Here is a 19,489-nt window from a genome sequence, read left to right on the forward strand (position 1 = left end):
GGTAGATCCAACAGTATTTCATCTAAACCTAGCTCTTAAGGTGGGTCCTAGGTTTCCTAATTTGCATGCCATTATTATGCATCAAAATTTATATACTCATTTACATGTACCAAAGGTTACTTAGTGAAATTTTTAGAAGAACAGAGGTAATGAAATGAGATAGCTTGATTTATTATTTCTAGACAAATAATTAAAAGGAAGATTTGTAGACGAAAGTACCTGTTTCATTTCCTGCTGCGTGGTCATTGTGGATCTGCTGTAAACCAGGAACTGGCCGCGTTGTCAGATACCAAACTGCATGCAGGACATCTGTGGCGTGTATGCGATTATGATCTAAAGTCACCAAAATGTTTTATAAAAATGTTATGTTTAACATAGGACATTTCTTAAAGTACAATAATTTTCTACTATCCTATATCCGCATAAATAAAATGTATGGCTTGGAATAACTTCCCACAATTATATTATATTTCATTTTAATTTTTTTTAATAGGCTCAATGCCCAATGTGGGGCTTGAACTCACGACCCTGAGATCAAGAGTAGAGTAGCACGTTCTAGTGACCAGGCCAGCCAGGAACCCTTGTTTCATCTTATTTTTTTAAAGTCTCTTGATGTATTAAAAAGTTCTTTTAAAAACTTTCACATATACTATGAAAACATAGTAAGACAGTCAAAGGAAAGGCAAGTAACAAGGGCTAACTGAAAGGCACTGAGGGGCGCCTGGGTGGCTCAGACGGTTAAGCGGCTGCCTTCGGCTCAGGTCATGATCCCACGGTCCTGGGATGGAGTCCCGTGTCGGGCTCCCTGCTCGGTGGGGAGCCTGCTTCTCCCTCTCCTTCTGCTCCTACCCCCTGCTCATGTGTGCTCTCTCTCTCGCTCTCTCTCAAATAAATAAACAGAATCTTTAAAAAGAAAAAAAAAAAGAAAGGCACTGAAAAATTTACTGAAGGTTGCTATTTTGTAGCTTTAAAAATAGTATGTAAATAGTGTCTGGATTATGGAGACCCATGTTTGCACACAGGCAACACTTACAAATTCTGGATACTTGAACTTCCCCACCACAAAAAACACATACACCAAAAAAAAGAAAGAAAGAAAAGATGAGACACACCTCTCTCTCAGGCCTGCTAGAAGGATGAAATGTTAAAATGGCATATGAAAACCTCCAGAACAGCATCTGAGACATAGCACATGATTAAGAAACACTGGTTTACTGAAATATCACTATGTGAGAAGGCAAGACCTACAAGTGAAACCCAGCTTTTGCCATTTCTAAGAGTTTTATGATCTTGGGAAAGTTTCTTCTGAGTTTTTATTCTCACCTGTGAAAGGTAGATAAGATAAACTTTCCAACAAGGATTAAATGACATAATCTTCATAGATCTAATGATTACAGTCACAGCTGATATGCAATAAAAGTGCAACACTTCAACAGATATTTAGTGAGTCCCAGGTAGAATCAGCAGATGACACAATACTAAATGTTCAGGCCATGACACGACATGACGTCCATCTGCGAGGAGCTTAATTATTCATATAGCCAACTGACCATTTACTATACACCAGGGACTCTGAGATGCGCTTTCCATGGCTTATCTCATCGTTACCTATGGAGTAGAGACTACTGTAATTTCCATTTACAAACCTGGATACTAAAGTTTAGAAAAGTTAGATGCAGAGGCTCTTTTCTAACATCCTATTTGGAGCTGATAGTAAAGACAGAAAAGTTAGATGCAGAGGCTCTTTTCTAACATCCTATTTGGAGTTGATAGTAAAGACTCTTTATTGCCTCTTTATTTTCCCCATTCTCCTTCCTTTGAAGTCCATTTTAAAGTATCACTTCAAATGAGGCTGGGGGGCTCAGTTGGTTAAGCATCTGCCTTCAGCTCAGGTCATGATCTCGGAGTCCTGAGCAGAGAGCCTGCTTCTCCGTCTCCCTCTGCCTCTTCCCTCTGCTCGTGCTCACGCTCTCAAATAAATAAATAAATCTTAAAAAAAAATAAAGTATCAGTTTATTCTATTTATAAAATGCAGTCACTTTTTAAAAAGCATATTTTGTAAGTGGAAATTACAGCACATATAACTCACATTAAGGATCATCATTATTAATGAGTTATACCAATTTAAGAATAATTCGCTCTGTGTTTATGTAAGTGATTTCCCATAACGTGTCCATATGAAGGGAAACTGTAGAATATATAGATGTATAAGGAAACCTGTATCATTTCCTAATATGAAATTCAAATTACATTTTACCATAAAATCAAATAGCCATTAGCAATTAATCAGGTCAGGACACAGTTAAAAACAGAAATTCTATGGATAGTTTTAAAATATTTTGAAGTCAAGAATTTTCTGACACTCTTGACTTAATTACCAAACATTTTAAAAGATACTCAGATGAATAATTATTAACATAGAAAGTTGTACACCATATAATAATTATGGGAGAGAGCACAGTATATGTCTATATTATGATTCACTTTATGAAACATAAGAAAATATACCAAAATGTTAATAGTAGTCCATTAGCTCTAGGTAGCAGCATATAGATAACTTAAATTTTTCCAAACATGTAATTTAAAAAGTGTTTAGATCTGAAGGGAAAAATAATAGTTTCAAAACCAGTATTATCTGAACTTAAGTAATAAGATCTGCTGATACTTACAAGGAATGTCTCGGTAGCCATTCTCCAATGCACGAAAATAGTTCATGAACTGTAGAGTGGGGATTTTAAATATTTCCAATAAGCCAGTGTCTTGAAATAAGGTATACATAACCTAAATGTCAATTAAAATAAAATTTACTTTAAAAATCAGAATTTCTATTTGTAGTTGAGTAGAATATGTTTTTGTGATTTGCATTTGGGAATGTTACCATGTATATATGTCTTTAAGTTAATAATTTATTAAAAACTTCCTTACAAGATACAAGAAATTCTTTTTAAAACATTAAAAAGGAAGACATCACCCTAAAACCCTTGAAAACCAAAGGAAGATTACCATATCATGTCCCAGTTTTAAAATTTTTCCATTCTTCCCTTTAGCTTTTTTATTTACAATTTATTAAGGGGCATATGAAATCTATTCTACTCTAGTCCTGGGTGTTAACAGAAGTCAGAACAATGTATTTATTACATTTTTGTCCCTAAAGACTTCAATGAGATGAAACCATATGCCCTCCACATAATTTATCCTTATGCTTGTACATTTCATAAATAAGATACTTTGAAGATAATGAGAGTGATATTTTGGGAAGGTTAATCTGATGCTGTTGTATGAATTTCTCAGGGGGAACCCTGAGTCTGGGTGGTTAGAAAAGAACTATTTTTCCATGGTTCTAGCATGAAATGAATCATCTGGCCTTGGGTAAAGCACAGGGAGGGCAGGTGAAAAAAATAAGCACAGGTTTCAGTGGTTAGAACTAGCTCACCTTTCATGTCCTTTTCAACTGCAGGGCTCAATATAAAGTAACTCTTTATTCTGTAGTAAAACTAAATCCCACTAATATGGGCCCAAAAAACTACTTTTCATTTATTCAAACAAAATTACATGAAACATATTACATACAATAATTATTTTCATATATGGGTTTATGTATATAGGTTTCTCTTTTCAAATTTTCTACTGAAAATTTCATTTGTGAAAAAAAGAATTCAGCGAACAATGTTGAACTTGTGCTTAACCCAGTAGTACACGTTTTTAGACTTTGCGTTTTATAAAGATTCAAGAAAAAATTAATTTATAATTAAAAAAAGTAGAGGGGCGCCTGGGTGGCTCAGTCGTTAAGCGTCTGCCTTCGGCTCAGGTCATGGTCCCAGGGTCCTGGGATCAAGACCTGCATCGGGCTCCCTGCTCAGCGGGAAGCCTGCTTCTCCCTCTCCCACTCCCTCTGCTTGTGTTCCCTCTCTTGCTGTGTCTGTCAAATAAATAAAATCTTTAAAAAAAAAATAAAAAAAATAAAAAAAGTAGAGATGTTAAACAAACCTGACTAAGGATCCTTCCTGATTTCTCTCCCATTTTTTCTACAACTTCAAATATTTGAAAATTCCAGTTGCTCATCTTTTCTATTAAGGAATCATAATCTTCTATTAAAATCAGATCCAGTGATGCTTCCTGTTCAATCTGCACATATAGGGGGAGAAAACAAACCAACTTAACCTTACCTTTTAAAAATATTGTTAAATCCACATCTAAATGAGAGCACTTAAAACTGAACATTAAAAAATGGTCAATACTATTTTCAACAAAAGTTATTCTCAAATATAATCTGTACTTCCAATTTCCCCTCTTTGTAAAATGCTATCTTCAGAAAAATGTAAAAATGTCTTCTAGGCATCAGAAGACTTATTAATCTTCACAGTAGTTTTATAAATAAAAATAGTTTCTTTCCAAAACACTATATACAAGTCTAAAATCCACTATTTGTATTTTAGAAGTTACAGGTATCAAAGGATAATAGAAAGACACTCCTATCTTATACTGGTATTTATTACTAGTTTAACTCCCAAAAGGAATGGATGATTTTTCCCCTAAAAAGCTTAAATTTGGAACTTAAGAACAAAACACTGCTATTATAAGTAAGTAGATTTTGTTTTTTAATGCGTTGTGCACCTGTTCCTCATACTTTTAACATATACAATGAAGAAAATATCAGCATAGAAAGTAATATATCTACTGTAAAACTAAAATATGTTCATGTGTTCGTTTTACAACGAATGCACTTTGGTGTTCTAGGATGATGGATTCAGAAGTACAATTGACCATTGAACAACACAAGTTTGAACCATGCAGGTCCACTTATACCTGGACTTTCTGTAGTACAGTGCTGTAAATAGAGTACTCCCAATACTGTAAGTACAGCACATACAGTACCTGCATTTTCTCATCCTTAGGATTTTTAATCACATTCTCTGCCCTAGCTTATTTTATTGCAAGAATACAGTATACAATACATATACAAAATATGTGTTAATTGACATATGTGCTTATGCTATCAGTAAGACTTCTGATCAACTGAAGGTCATTAGCAACTAAGTTCTGGGGGAGTCAAAAGTTATATGTGGATTTTTGACTGCATGTGGGAGGGTCAGCACCCCTAATACCAGCCTTGTTCAACGGTCAACTGTAATTATTATTTTTAACCCAAGGTTTTCTTTAATATGATATAAGGACTTTTCAGTAAAAAATTTAAAAGTACTATTATATTAAAAATCTTGTTCTGGGCAAAGATAATAAAACTAGTACTAAACTAATGTTATATTTCACCTTAACATAATCATATGGAAAGTTTATCTTTTACATTTGATTGCTGTTCATTCTGTGCCTCTTCTGTTAGGTGATTATCACCTTCCAAAAATAATTTTCTGTAGTCTCTGTTCTCTGTTTCCACTTCCTGCGCTTCTGTGCAGTTGAATGATTGTTTTGAGGGAATGGTGCTATCTTCGTCACCTTTCAAAAAATACATAGAGTAATGATAAGAATAAAACTTGCCCTATATGCATAGTTTTATAAGGAAAATTACTTATAAAAAATATAAAATGGGGTGCCTGTGGCTCAATTGGTTAAGCGTCTGTCTTTGGCTCAGGTCATGATCTCAGAGTCCTGGGATGGAGCCCCACGTCAGGCTCTCTGCCCAGCGGGGAGCCTGCTTCTCCCTCTCCCTCTACCCCTCTCCCCCTGCTTGTGCTCTCGGTCAAATAAATAAATAAAATCTTTAAAAAAAAAAAAAAAAAGGAAAAGTAAGTCCCTATCAATAGGAAGTTTTTAGCAATTTGATGTATGCAATGTCCAACATCTGAAATTGTTTGAGTTTTGGCTATGAAAACTCTAGATTCATAATTATAAATGAATGAGATCAAGGCACATCTAAAAATTAAAACACAGTATCATTTATTGTGAATTATTTCTCTACCAATGTGATTAATAATGCTCTTTTTTCCCAAATCTCATGGAAAAGGGAAGCAGCACCAGTAGCTAAATAGCATTCATTCACATGTAAAAAAAAATCATATTCATTCTGTTGGTAATATTATAAACAGGAAACTTCCCCAAAATCCATCAACAGTAGAATAAATAAATGTAGTATATTCACACAACTGAACACTATGGAGCAGAGAGAATTAACTACAACCACATGCAACAAGACAGATGATTCTTAAAAATATAATGTTGAATGAAGGAAGTTAGACACAAAAGTACATAATCTGTGATGTTCTTTATGAAAAGTTCAACAACATACCAAAACTGATACATATGAGTATTGAAAGCCAAGACAAATGTTATCTTTAGAGGGTATACCTGGAACGGGGCATGAGGAGAAATTCTGAGGTGCTGGTAATATTTTGTTTATTAGTTTACTGATCTGGGTGGTTACACAGGTATGTTAAGTGTGTGAATACTCATCAGGTTATAAAGTTATGATTCATTTACTTTTCAATATGTAGGGAGTTTTCCTAAGTAAAAGGGTTTTTTTTTTTTTTTTTTTTAAAGACTTTACTTATGTTATTTGAGAGAGAGCATGCACATGCATGCAACAAGCAGGGGGAGGGAGAAGAGGAGAGGGACAGAATCTCAAGTAGACTCCATGCTGAGCACGTGGGGCTCGATCTCACGATGCTGAGATCATGACCTGACCCAAAACCAAGAGTCAGATGCTTAACCGACTAAGCCACCCAGGCGCCCCTAGGTAAAATAGTTTTTAAGAGTACATATCAGAATTGAGTTTCAGAAGAACTAGGCTCAAATCCTGATTTTGTACTTAATAATGGCAAGCTTTTTCCCCTGTAAAATATGGATAATAACATCTATTTTACTAGATGTTACATATAATAAATGATCAATAAATGTTAGTCAAATCTTAATCTAAAATTGAATATACTAAAAAATCATTAACTAATGATGATCAGGAAACATCCTTTGGAAAATACTATTTTTTCCCAATGAAAAGCATTTAACAAATGAAATTTAGAATATACAACTACTCTTGGTAAGTTAAGGCAATACTACTAATAAAATATATATAATAATATTCTAAAATAGCCATCATGACATATGAGGTTCATTAAATACGGTTTTTTTTTTAAGATTTTTTAAAGATTTTATTTATTTATTTGAGAGGGTGGGAGGAGCACAGAGGGAGAAGCAGACTCCCGAATGAGCAGGGAGCCCGACGCGGGGCTCGATCCCAGGACCCAGAGATCATGACCTGAGCCGAAGGCAGACGCTTAAATGACTGAGCCCCATACGTATTTTAATGATCCAAACTTCTAATAACTCTATCTTACATAGAACAGTAATAAAAACAGTTGAAATAACTGTAATAATTTCCTTTCCGAAGTTGGCCACAACACTCTGTCTTACCCCCCCTTGCACTCTTTTGAAATGTGTTCCTGTTGCTCCTCCATCAAGACACTGTCTTGATGACACTTGTCCAGATTCCAGGAATCTGGACAGGCTGCGTGACTGCTCTGATAATAGGATATGGCATAAGTAATGCTTTGTTCTGGGTTGAGCCATTAATTTGGCTGGCAGCTTCTACTTCCTCCTCTCCTGGAATCCAGCAAACATGCTGGAAGAAGCCCATAGAGAGATCATATTTAGACGGACTAGTCAATAATCAGCAGATACATGAGTAATCCCATCTTGGAAATTCAGCCCAATCATTCCTTCAGATGACTGTCACTCGTACCAATATCTGACTGCAATCACATGAGAGTCCTCAAGTGAGAATCTCCCAGCTGATACCATTCAATCCAAAGAAGTGTGTGTGTGTGTGTGTGTGTGTATAATGTAATAACATACTATAAAATCTACCCATTTTAAGTGTATAATTCAACAATTTTAGTATATTTACAGAGTTGTACAACCATATGACAATTTTAGAATATTCTCATCACCCCAAAAAGTACCCTCCTGCTTATTTATAGTTAATCCCTATTTTCATCCTAGGTGATCACTGTTCTGATATTGTCCCTATAAATTCACCTTTTCTAGCATCTCATATAAATAGAATAATACAATATGAAATCTTTTGAGCCCGCTTCTCTCACTTAGAATAATGTTTTGAAGTCTATCCATGCAGTGTCATGTATTAGAAGTTTGTTCCTTTAACTGCTAAATAAAATTACATTGTATGGATATACCACGATAGTTCTCCATTTACAAGTTAATGGACATTTGGATCATTTCCAGTTTTGCAGTGTCATCAATAATGTCGTAACATTCACAATCTTGTCTTTGAGCACTCATATGTTTTCTCATGGATAAATTCTAAGCCATGGTATTACTGGGTGATATTGTAAATTTATGTGTAACTTTTAAAGAAACTGTCAGAATGTTTTCCAAAGGGGTATACCATTTTATATTCCCATCAGCAATGCATAAAGGTTCTAATTTCTCTGCATCCTTGCTAACACTTGTCTGTCTTTTTTATTATAGTTAGTCTAGTTTGAGTGTAGTGCTATCTCACTGTAGTATTAATTTGCATTTCTGCAATGACTAATGATGTCATTCATCTTTTCATGTGTTCATTAACCATTTGTTTATATCCTTCACCAAATGACTCAGACCAAAATATGTGACATCTTTTGCCCATTTTTTGAGCTGTTTGACTTCTTAATAATGAATTATAAATGTTCTTTATGTATTATGGATATAAGACCTAATCAGATATATAATTTCCAAATATTTTCTCTCAATCAGTGGTTTGTCTTTTCATTTTCTTATTGTTGTCTTTTGAAGTGCAAAAATTTTTATTTTGCTGAAGCCCAATTTGTCATTCTTTTCTTTCATGGACTGTGCTCTTGGTGTGGTATCTAAGAATGCTTTATTCAACTCAAGGTCACAAAGACTATATCCTATATTTTCTTCTACAAGTTTCAAGTTTTTAACTCTTACACTTAGGTCTGTGATCTATTTTGAGTTACTTTTTATGTATACAGTAAGGTAAGAGTCCAAATTCTTCCTTTGACAAGTGAATATCCAATTGTGCTGGCCCCACGTGGTGAAATAACTATCCTTTCTCTTTTGAATTATCTTGGCTTCTATATCAAAATTCAGTTGATCATAAATGCAAGAATCTATTTTTGGATTTGCTGTTCTGTTCCACTGATCTACAGGCTCGTCTTTGGGCCACTACCTCACTATCTTAATTACAATGGCTTTACAGTAAGTTTTGTAGTGTCAGTCCTCCAAATTTTTCTTTCTCCATTGTTTTGTTTATTGTTGGTCATTATCTTTCCATGTAAAATTTAAGACCAACTTGTCAATTCCTACAAAAAAAAAGAGCCTGCTAGAATTTGATAAGGATTACAATGAAGTTATAGATCAATTTGGGAGCCCTACTGACAATACTGAGTTTTTCAATCTTTTAATATGAAATGCCTCTCAATTTATTTAGATTTTCTCTAATCTTTATCAAAGTTTTGTAGTTTTCAGTTTATAAATCTCCCCTTCTTTGGTTAAATTTATTCTACTACTTCATTCTTATCAATACTATTATGAATTGAAATGTTTTCTTAATTTCAATTTATGATGGTTCATTGCCAGTACACAGAAATACAATTTTGTACATCACTGATCTTGCATCTTGTCTCTGCTAAACTGGTTTATTGGTTCTAGTGTATGTGTGTATTCTTTGGGATTTTCTACACAAAGGTTCATATGATCTATGAAAATGGGACAGTTTTCTTTCTTTATTTTCATTCAGGATGCCTTTATTTCTTTTTCTTTCTAATTCTCCTGGCAAGAACCATGTAGACTAGATGTGCTGAATGCAGGGGCGCCTGGGTAGCTCACTTGGTTAGGCATCTGCCTTCGGCTAAGGTCATGATCCCAGGGTCCTGGGATCAAGCCCGGTGTCTGGCTCCCTGCTCCTGGCTCCCTGCTCCATGGGGAGCCTGCTTCTTCCTCTCCCTTTGGCCCTCCCCCTGCTCATGTGTACTCATTCACTCTCTCTCTCACAAAAATAAGTAAAATCTTTAAAAAAAAAAAAAAGGTGCTGAAAACAAAAACCTTTATCCTATTCTTGACCTTAGGGAGAAAGCATCAGTCTTTTTCCATTAAAGATGATGTTCAGGGGCGCCTGGGTGGCTCAGTTGGTTAAGCGACTGCCTTCGGCTCAGGTCATGATCCTGGAGTCCCTGGATCGAGTCCCGCATTGGGCTCCCTGCTCGGCAGGGAGCCTGCTTCTCCCTCTGACCCTCCCCCCTCTCATGTGCTCTCTGTCTCTCTCATTCTCTCTGTCTCAGATAAATAAATAAAATATTTAAAAAAAAAAAAAAAAGATGATGTTCAGGTGTGTGTTTTTCAGATGTCCTTTATCAGACTGAAGAACTTCCCTGCTATAACTAGTTTATTTTTATCATGAAAGAGACTTAGATTTTATCAAATGTTTTTTCTGCACATATTTAGATTTTCATGTGTTTTTCTCCCCCTTTGTTCTATTAATGTGGTATATTACATTGATTGATTTTCAACTGTTAACCTACTCTTGCGTTCATGGGAATAAATACCTTTTGGTCATGGTGTGACCATTTCATATGTTGCTGGATTCAGTTTAGTATTATTTTGTTAAGGATTTTTGTGTCTATACACATAAGGGATATTGGTCTGTAATTTCCTTGGATACTGTCTGGTTATGACATCAGGATAATACTAATCCTATAGAATACGTTGGGAAGTTTTCCCTCCTATTCTACTTTTGGAAGAGTTTGTGAAGGACTGGTCTTTTCCGTGTGTGTGTGTGTGTGTGTGTGTGTGTACAATGTAAGAACCAAAAACTACTGAATTGTACACTTTAAAAGGGTGACTTTTATAGTATGTAAAGGGATCGATAAGAGCCCATAATCCCTGTGGAGGCCCATCTACTTCTGGTTTACCTTTATTCTTAGGGTGGAGGCCTACAGAGTTTACCAAGTTATCCCTACTATGGTAAGCCTTCAACTCCAATCTCTGTCTCCCTAGTCCCACAGAACTACCAAAAGGACTGCTCATTCTATTAGTCACCGGCCCCTCTAGAAGGAGCAAATACCTTTTTGATAGTCCCAAACTCCAGGCTCATTTTTGTGAATTTCTATCCTCCTCCAGATCTTGTACTGGTAATTCTGAGATCTTGTTAGTTTTCAACAGTTTTTTTTTTGTTTTTTTTTTTGTTTTTTTTTTTTAAAGATTTTATTTATTTATTTGAGAGAGAGAATGAGAGACAGAGAGCACGAGAGGGAAGAGGGCAGAGGGAGAAGCAGACCCCCTGCTGAGCAGGGAGCCCGATGCGGGACTCGATCCCGGGACTCCAGGATCATGACCTGAGCCGAAGGCAGTCGCTTAACCAACTGAGCCACCCAGGCGCCCAGTTTTCAACAGTTTTAAGCATGTTTTTGTTGTTAATAATTGTCTGGCTTTTCTAGCTACTTTCAGTGGGAATGATGGTCTGAGTTACCTAGTTAACTACTACTGTATGCCTGAGTCATCAATTTTTTTAAAGTTATAAAACAACCATAACTTTATCACCAACAATATTTCTTGTTTGAGGATATAAAATGTTTTGGAATGATATTAACAAATTAAAATTTAAAACAACTCCTCTCTATGCCATTAAAATGTATACAAACTCTCTTGGGCTTAGAGTTCAACATTAATATAATTAATTTCACTGTTTATGAACTCTAGCCATAACCTGAAAAGACCACATTCATTTCCACAGCACACTGTAGTCTTCAAAACACTTTCACCATCTGTTATCTGTAACTCGTTCCTAGTAACTCCTCAACTTATCTCCTAAGTAGGTAAAACATTAGATCTTCATTTTAAAGATGGATAAACTGAAGTTAAACTCACTCATTTATTAACTTCTAAAACAATGTCAGAAATTGCTCTGAAATTCAAACACACATGACTTTTGCAAACTCACCTGACTTTCCACCATGGCAGTCTGTACCAGACTCAGATTCGGATGTTGACACGTATTTCAATATTTGATGTCCACAGCTTATAGAATAAAACAGATAAATATACCTTTATAAATGAGGCAAGCAAATTTTGGCCTAAATACAATTAGAAAATCTGCTTAATTTTTAACCAAGATCCTAACTGCAAAATATCATACAAGTCCAATCTCTCGATAAACCTAATAGGTAGGCTTTATCCTAGAAGGCATCCTGTGTCCCTGAAGAGAATAACATATTTTGAAAGTCAGCCCTGATGTCTGAAGTAAACACTTATTACTGATAAAAAATGGAAAAATGAAAACAAACACCATATGAACTGGGTAGTATGGTATTATACACCAAAATAATTCTCATAATTTACTGGTGTCTTGAAATGGATAGAATACCACTATATATCACTTAATTGGAAAATGAGTAATAGGACTAAAATGAGAAATTGTTAAGAATAAAAACTACTCGATAAAGATAACAGTCTTAAGCAAATAGAAAACTATTATGAAAGTAATGTATTTTTAAATAGAAATAATGAAAATTTGGGAAACTTACCTGTTACACAAACTGCTATCAGAATTTCTGAGTTGCTGATAAGTATCTGGTGAATTGGGTGCACTGCCCAGAGATCTGTGTAAAATAACACTTGGCTTAGTAAGAAAATTGGCAGTGTCAGGAAATTCTATGTGTGATCGACTGGTTAGAGAGCCAGGAGACACTGGTCCATGGCTGGGAGAATTCACAGGACTCAGGCTGGGGAAAGCACCTTAAAAAATTAAAAGAGAGGGAAGAGATCAATAAATAAATACATATGCACACATAGGCGTTTATTGTCTCTGTGTATTTAAAAAGAACAACTTCCTTCTTTAAAGAAAGCAAAGTATTTACAATTAAATGATAAAAGAGATTTCTAGGTGGAGCTATCTTCAAGACATTGTAGGCATTATTTGTCATCATCAGTGAGTGTGAAATAAATATTGCAGCAAGATGGCACAGATATTAACAGTGTAACTAAAATGTACAAAGTGTGGCACAAATTTTCCTAATTCACATTGGCCTTTATCTTTCACATTTTATATCCCTACCAGCTTATTATCCACATGAACAAAGTATTGCTACCAAAGTTTATTGAAGAACGAAAGTTCTTAAACAACATTAAGCAAGCTGAGCAATGACAAAATTATATGTTAATGTAACATCAGATTCCTTTTAAAAATATATCCATATCTTTCCAGCTCATTCATTCATTTCACAAATATCTGAGAGCCTCCTGTATGGTAGAAAATGTGCTGGGTTTAACAATGGAGAAAAAGATACTATCCCTGCAACTCAACAAACCTAGTGACTAGTAGAGAATACAAACAAGTGCTCATTGCTAAAACATGAAAAAAACAGAGGGCTTCAGAAATACATCTCTAATGCTACTGATTTGCTCCAAAAACCTTCACTGAGTGCCCTGAACTCAGGGTAGAATGGGTATATCTGGAGAAAGGTAGGCAGATTTAAAACTTTATTTGGAAATGAAGATCCAAGTAAAGTGTGAATCAGAGGGGAAAGCAAGTAACAGTTATTCAGGAGCTCTGATATTTTCAGGCACAGTGGTATGTGTGTGATGGTTAATTTTATGTGTCACTCGGCTAGGCTGTCTACGGTGTCCAGCTGTCTGGTCAAGCACCAGGATAGATGTGGCTGTGAAAGTGTTCTTCAGAGGTGATGAACATTTAAGTCAGTAAACTGAGTAAAGCAGATTACTCTCCCTCCTCATGTGTGTGGGCCTCATCCAATTGGTTGAAGGCCTTGAAAGAAAAGACTGAGGTCCTCCAAAGAGGAAGGAATTTTGCCTCCAGACTGCTTTCAGATTCAGGACTGCAGTACCAACTTCTCCTAGAATTTCTAGCTGGACAGCCTGCCCTGCCAATCTCAAACTTGCTAACCCTCACAATCCTGCAAACCAATTCCTTAAAATAAGCCACCTCTCTCGCTCTCTCTCTCTGTAAATACATATACACACATTCTATTAGTTCTCCGGAGAACCTGAATACAATGTGTTATTTTATTTAATACAATGTGTTATTTTCATCACCTTGTGAGTTAAGTAGTATTTTCATTTTCCCATGTGGGGAAAAAAAAAAAACTACTGGAAAAAAAAAAAAGGCTAAAAACTTGATTTAGTTAACACAGTTATCACCGGGAGATCATACTTCTTCCTGCAGAGCTGCCTCTACTGTTCTATCAGACTGGTTTATGGAGAGGCTCCCATAACTTCATACAGTGTTAGAGCTGAATGGGATTTTTTTTTTTTTTTTTTTTTTAATCTGGCCAGCCCATTTAATGTTTCAGAAGAGGAAACTGAGGACCAGACAAGAAGGGTCTTGCCTGTCATAATGATTAGTTACTAACCGGAAACTGAGGTTCCAATTTCTAGCCCTCTTTTCTCTAATTATACTAGTAAGTGTCCAAAATCCTGACAGACGGGCTAAGAAGAATAAAGGGTAACATGATCTTAGGGTAGAAATTTGATACAACAGAGAAAAACCTAGCAACCCTTAAAAAAATGCTTTCTACGATATAGATTCACCATTTTAATTTTAAACCTTTTTTAGTGTGAAATATAACACACATACGGAAAAGTTACAATGGGAATGCTCACCACTCAACTAAGACATAAAGCATGGCCAGAGATCAGAAACCCCGTCTTCTAGCTCCCCGTCTTCTCATTAAAGGAAATCATATTTTGACTTGTATGGTATTGTTTTTCTTGCCTTCCTCTGTATTTATACCACGTAAGTACACAGTTTTTAACAATTTAGGTTAGTTTTGCCCTTATTTTCTAACTTTATAAACTGAATTAGACAGTAAATATACATGCTTCTTCTATGCTTTGCTTACATTTTAAAAAGATATTTCCAGGCAGTTGGGTATGATTGCAGTTCTCCGATTTTCAAGGCCGTATAAAATTGTACTCATGAAGATAGCACAATTTTATTTCTCTCTTCAAGTACTGAACTGCCAAATTGTCTTCCAAAGTGGTTGAAGCATTTCGCTTTCCCATCAATGTGTCAGCGTTCCCACTTTGGAACATTTTTACCACTCGTTCTTGTCTGTCTTTAAAATTACAGGCCTCACGGTGGGTATGAAGTCTTGGGTCAGTGTGGTTTTGATGTGCATTTCCCTAATGATTAAAGATACTGAACATCTTTTCATGTGGTATGGGCCACTGGCGTATCTTCTCTGGAGAAATATCTTTTTTAATGAGGTCATTTGTCTTTTTATTATTGAGTTGTAGGACATCTTTGTATATTCTGGATACCAGGACACTATCAAATATACAATTTGCAAATATTTTCTCCCATCCTGTGTCTTTTCACTTTCTTTAGGTGTCTGTAGAAATACGAATGTCTTTAATTTTAATGAATTCCAATTATCAGTTTTTCTCATTCAGGAACTGTGCTTTTGCTGTCATATATTAGAATGCTGTATTCGACACCCAAAGTCACAGAAATTTTCTGTCTTCTTCTACTAGTTTTGGGCTTTAACTCTTACAGTTGAGTCTGTGATGCATTTGTGTTAATTTTTGAGTATGGTAACAGGTAGGATTCCAAATTCATTCTTTTTCCTGTGTATATCCAGTTGTCTCAACACCATTTGCTAAAAACACTGTTTCTTCCCCATTGAATCATCTTTGCACCGCTGTTGAAAATCAGTGGACCATGTAAGGACTTATTTCTAGACTCTCAATTCCATCCCATTGAGATGGAATATCCTTATGCCAGGACCACTCTTGATTACTATAGCTTGGTAATAAGTTTTAAATTTGGAAGTGTGAGTCCTCCAATTTCTTCTTTTTTATTAAAAATTGCTTTAGCTATCCTGGGTCCCTTGAATTTCCGTATGAATTTTATTTTATTTTGTTAAGATTTTATTTATTTGAGAGAGAGTTGAGGGGGAAGGAGCAGAGCGAGAGGGAGAAGCAGACTCCCTGCTGACATGGGGTCAATCCCAAGAGGAGATCATGACCTGAGCCAAAGGCAGACACTTAACTGACTGAGCCACCCAGGCGTCCCTCCATTTGAATTTTACGATCAGCTTGTCAATTTCTGCAAAGAAACCATCTCAGAACTTAATAAAGATTCCATGAAATCTGGAACAATCTGGAGAGTATTGCCATCTTAACAATATTACGTTTTCTGATCCACCAACACAGGGTATTTTTGTATTTATTTAGACCTTTAGTTTCTCTCAACAATGTTTTACAGTTTTCGGTATACAGGTCTTACACTATTTTGTTAAATTTCTTCCAAGTATTTTATTTTTTTTAATACTAACTTTACATGGAATTATTTTCTTAATTTCAGTTTGCATTATTCATTGCTAGTATATAGACATATAATTGATTTTTGCATTGGGATCCTGTATCCTGCCATACTCATAAACTTGTTTATTGGTTTGTAATAGACTTTAATGAATTTCTTCAGATTTTATAAATACATGATGTCATCTGCAAATACAGTTTTACCTATTCCTTTTATCCCTTCTTACCTGACTGCTATGGCTAGAACCTCCAATCTAATATTGAGTAGAAGTGGCAATTATTTTATAACATCAAAATTATTTTATAGTTTCATTTTATAATTTCTAGTTCTTTACATTCTCTTTGATGAGACACTGTTGTCATACCTCTTCTTAAATACCGTAGATATTAGCGCCTGGGTGGCTCAGTCAGTTAAGTGTCTGGTCATGATCCCAGGGTCCTGGGATCAAGCCCATGTCAGGCTCCCTGCTCAGTGGGGAGCCTGCTTCTCCCTCTCCTTCTGCCCCTCCACCTCACCCCCCAGTTGTGCTCTAATAAATAAAATCTTAAAAAAAATTTAGATATGGTTTCCACTAGTACTTTAAGCATATTTATAATAGCAGATTTTAAGTCATTTAAGTCCAAATCCAAAATCCAAGTCCAAAATCCAAGCCCCTTCAGGGAAGTTTTCTGTTGACAAAAATTTGTTTGTACATGGCAAAAATGTGTTTCTTTGCATGTTTCATATCTTTTTGTTGAAAACTGGACATTTTAGATAATATATTTTAACAATTCTGGTATCAGATCCCTCCCACACCCAAGGTTTGTTATGTTGCTGATTTGTTTGTTTTCTTGCTTCTGGTTGTTGAATGACTTTCCTGGACTAATTATGTAGATTCTGTTTTCTCTGACTATGTAGCCACTGAGTTCTTTGCTAGTTGTTGTTGTTATTGTTGTTGTTGTTGTTGTTTTACCTTTAAGTTCTTGATTTATTTTTTAAGCTTGACTTCCTGTAAATCACCCATGGATCAGAATAATTTTGTTGTCAATCAATGATGAGTCTGAAAGATTTCTTTAAATGTCTTGCCTATATGTCAACTGTAGAAGAGAATCTGTTGAAAAAGACACACTTCAAACTTTAGTTTATGAAACAGCCTTGGATTTCACGTCCTGCTTGTGAGAGGCCTCTAGGTCAGCTCCACGTGAGTGCCTGGGGCCTTCTCCTACGCATGTGCACAGCCTTGTAGACTCCCCAGGCATCTCTCAGACGTTCTCAAGTTCCCTATGGTTATTGACTAGTATCCAGGATTTCCTTTTAAATTCCCAGGTAGCTCTTGTTTGCCACCCCTGAAATCACAGCCTTACGCAGTCACAATGCTGCCTGGCACAAGGTTTGGGTTTTCTGTTTGTTTTTTAGAGAGCTGAGCTCTTGAGTCCAAATACCCACAATACCCAAATACCCACGGGGAATAGAGATTTCCCAAGGAGCTTCAAGGTGGAACAAGGAGTTTCCTATATACTCTCAGTGGAGTTCTAAAAGAGGTCAGATCTCCCCGATCGTAGCAATGTTACGTGCTTTTAGCAACAGTGCCACTGAGGGAGAAAGAGGGGATGGGGCAGCCCCCAAATAAGATGTCACAGGACCCACGGGCTTACCCAGGCTCAGCAGTCTCTCTTATACAGAGGACTTCTAGTTTTTTCTCAGGCTTTTGTTAATTCCCAATGTTGTGAAATGGCTGAGTTTCATTTTTTGCCTTTTTGTTGATTTTAGCAGGAGAGTGAGTTTAGGAGATCTTCTCTCTGCCGTTCCTGAAGTCAATCTCTATATAGAGTTTTAATACTTTGAAACTCATTGAGACTTGTCTCATAGTCCAACAAATGGTCTACTGTCCTCCATCTTGTGTGTATTCTTGGAAAACATATTCATCCTGGGATGGCTGAATATAGTGTTTTGCAGTCAAATACATAAAGTCAGTCAAGTCATGTTGCTCTAACCTTTCATTTGTCTATACTAATATTTTGGTCTGCTTATTCTACTAATGAGAATGGGGAGTTAAAATCTCCAATTACGAATATGGATTTCTCTATTTTCCCTTTAGTTCTGTCGATTTTTAACTCATGTATATTATAGCTCTGAGACCAGACCTACCTGCATCCTTGGATTTAGAGTGTGCATCTTGTAAAGAGCATATGCTTGAGTCTTGTATTATTAGCTGCCTGACAATCTTTGTCGTTTAACTGGAGTGTATTTTCAATTTTTTGTTGAAAACTGGATGTTTTAAAAATATGCTTAACAACTCTGGCAGATCCCTGCCTCTCCCCTCCAACCACAAAGTGTATGGTTAATGTGATATAGTGTTTAATCCACTATCTTCCTATTTCTTTTTTAGTTGTTCCTGGATTCTTTTGGATTATTTTTTGTTTGTTTTTTAAAAAATCATGCCAATGTTACCTCCTATATTCATTTTTTATTTATACCTTTTTCTTTCATTCTTTTCGTTGTCACTCTGGATACTACAATGTGCATCTCTGAAGTACTACTTTCTCTCAAATTTATACTTTTTACAACTTTTACTAGTTTAAATCCATTTACCCCTCTTCCACCCTTTATAAGCCCTTGTTACCATATATTTGACTCCTTCATATATTACGCATGCTAAAAGGAAGTTATTATTGTGTTTTTAAATCAATATTCACTATATTCACCCAGGTATTTAGGCTTACTAGTGCTTTTCATTCATTCCTGCCAGTATATGCTTTAGTGTGGATCATTTTCCTCCTACCTAAGCTACTTCCTTTGCTGAATCTTAGTATTGCAGGTCTACCAGCAATAAGTTCTATCAGCTTTTGTCTATATGAAAAAATACATTGCTTTAATTTTTAAAAGATATTTTCATTAGATAAAGAATTCCAGGTTGGCATTTTTCATTTCATTTTTCATTTCATTTCATTTAGATCTGAGTTTCTAACCTATATTACTTTTCTTCTCTTTAAAGAACTTCTTTTAATATTTCTTGTTTACTATTTCTTGTCTGTCAAGTCTACTGGCAACAAGTTCCCTCAATTTTTATTTGTCTGAGAAAGTCCTCCTACACTTTTGAAGTAGAATTTCAAAGGGTACAGAATTCCAGGTTGGTGTTGTTTTTCCCCCCTTCTCAATACTTTAAATGTTTCACTCCACTTGAATGGCTTATGAAGGTTAAGTCTGATGTCATTATTATTTTCGTTCCTCTACAGGTAAGTTGTTCCCCACCCCCACTGG

At 35.6% G+C, this 19,489-nt stretch overlaps 1 protein-coding gene across 1 annotated transcript in view; it reads right to left on the minus strand.

Moving 5' to 3' along the window:
* PDE3B (phosphodiesterase 3B) overlaps positions 1–19,489 on the minus strand; it is a 174,163-nt gene that overhangs the window by 21,565 nt on the left and 133,109 nt on the right. The window contains exons 7-12 of the mRNA XM_021685778.1: positions 12,492–12,702; positions 11,909–11,985; positions 5,303–5,451; positions 3,988–4,125; positions 2,670–2,781; positions 220–333 (exon numbers count right to left, since the gene is read on the minus strand). Of these exons, the coding sequence (XP_021541453.1) occupies positions 220–333; positions 2,670–2,781; positions 3,988–4,125; positions 5,303–5,451; positions 11,909–11,985; positions 12,492–12,702 (801 nt within the window). The remainder of the gene's footprint in view (positions 1–219; positions 334–2,669; positions 2,782–3,987; positions 4,126–5,302; positions 5,452–11,908; positions 11,986–12,491; positions 12,703–19,489) is intronic.

This window comes from Neomonachus schauinslandi, chromosome 11, assembly GCF_002201575.2.
Source record: "Neomonachus schauinslandi chromosome 11, ASM220157v2, whole genome shotgun sequence".
In the NCBI taxonomy this organism is placed as follows: Eukaryota; Metazoa; Chordata; class Mammalia; order Carnivora; family Phocidae; genus Neomonachus; species Neomonachus schauinslandi.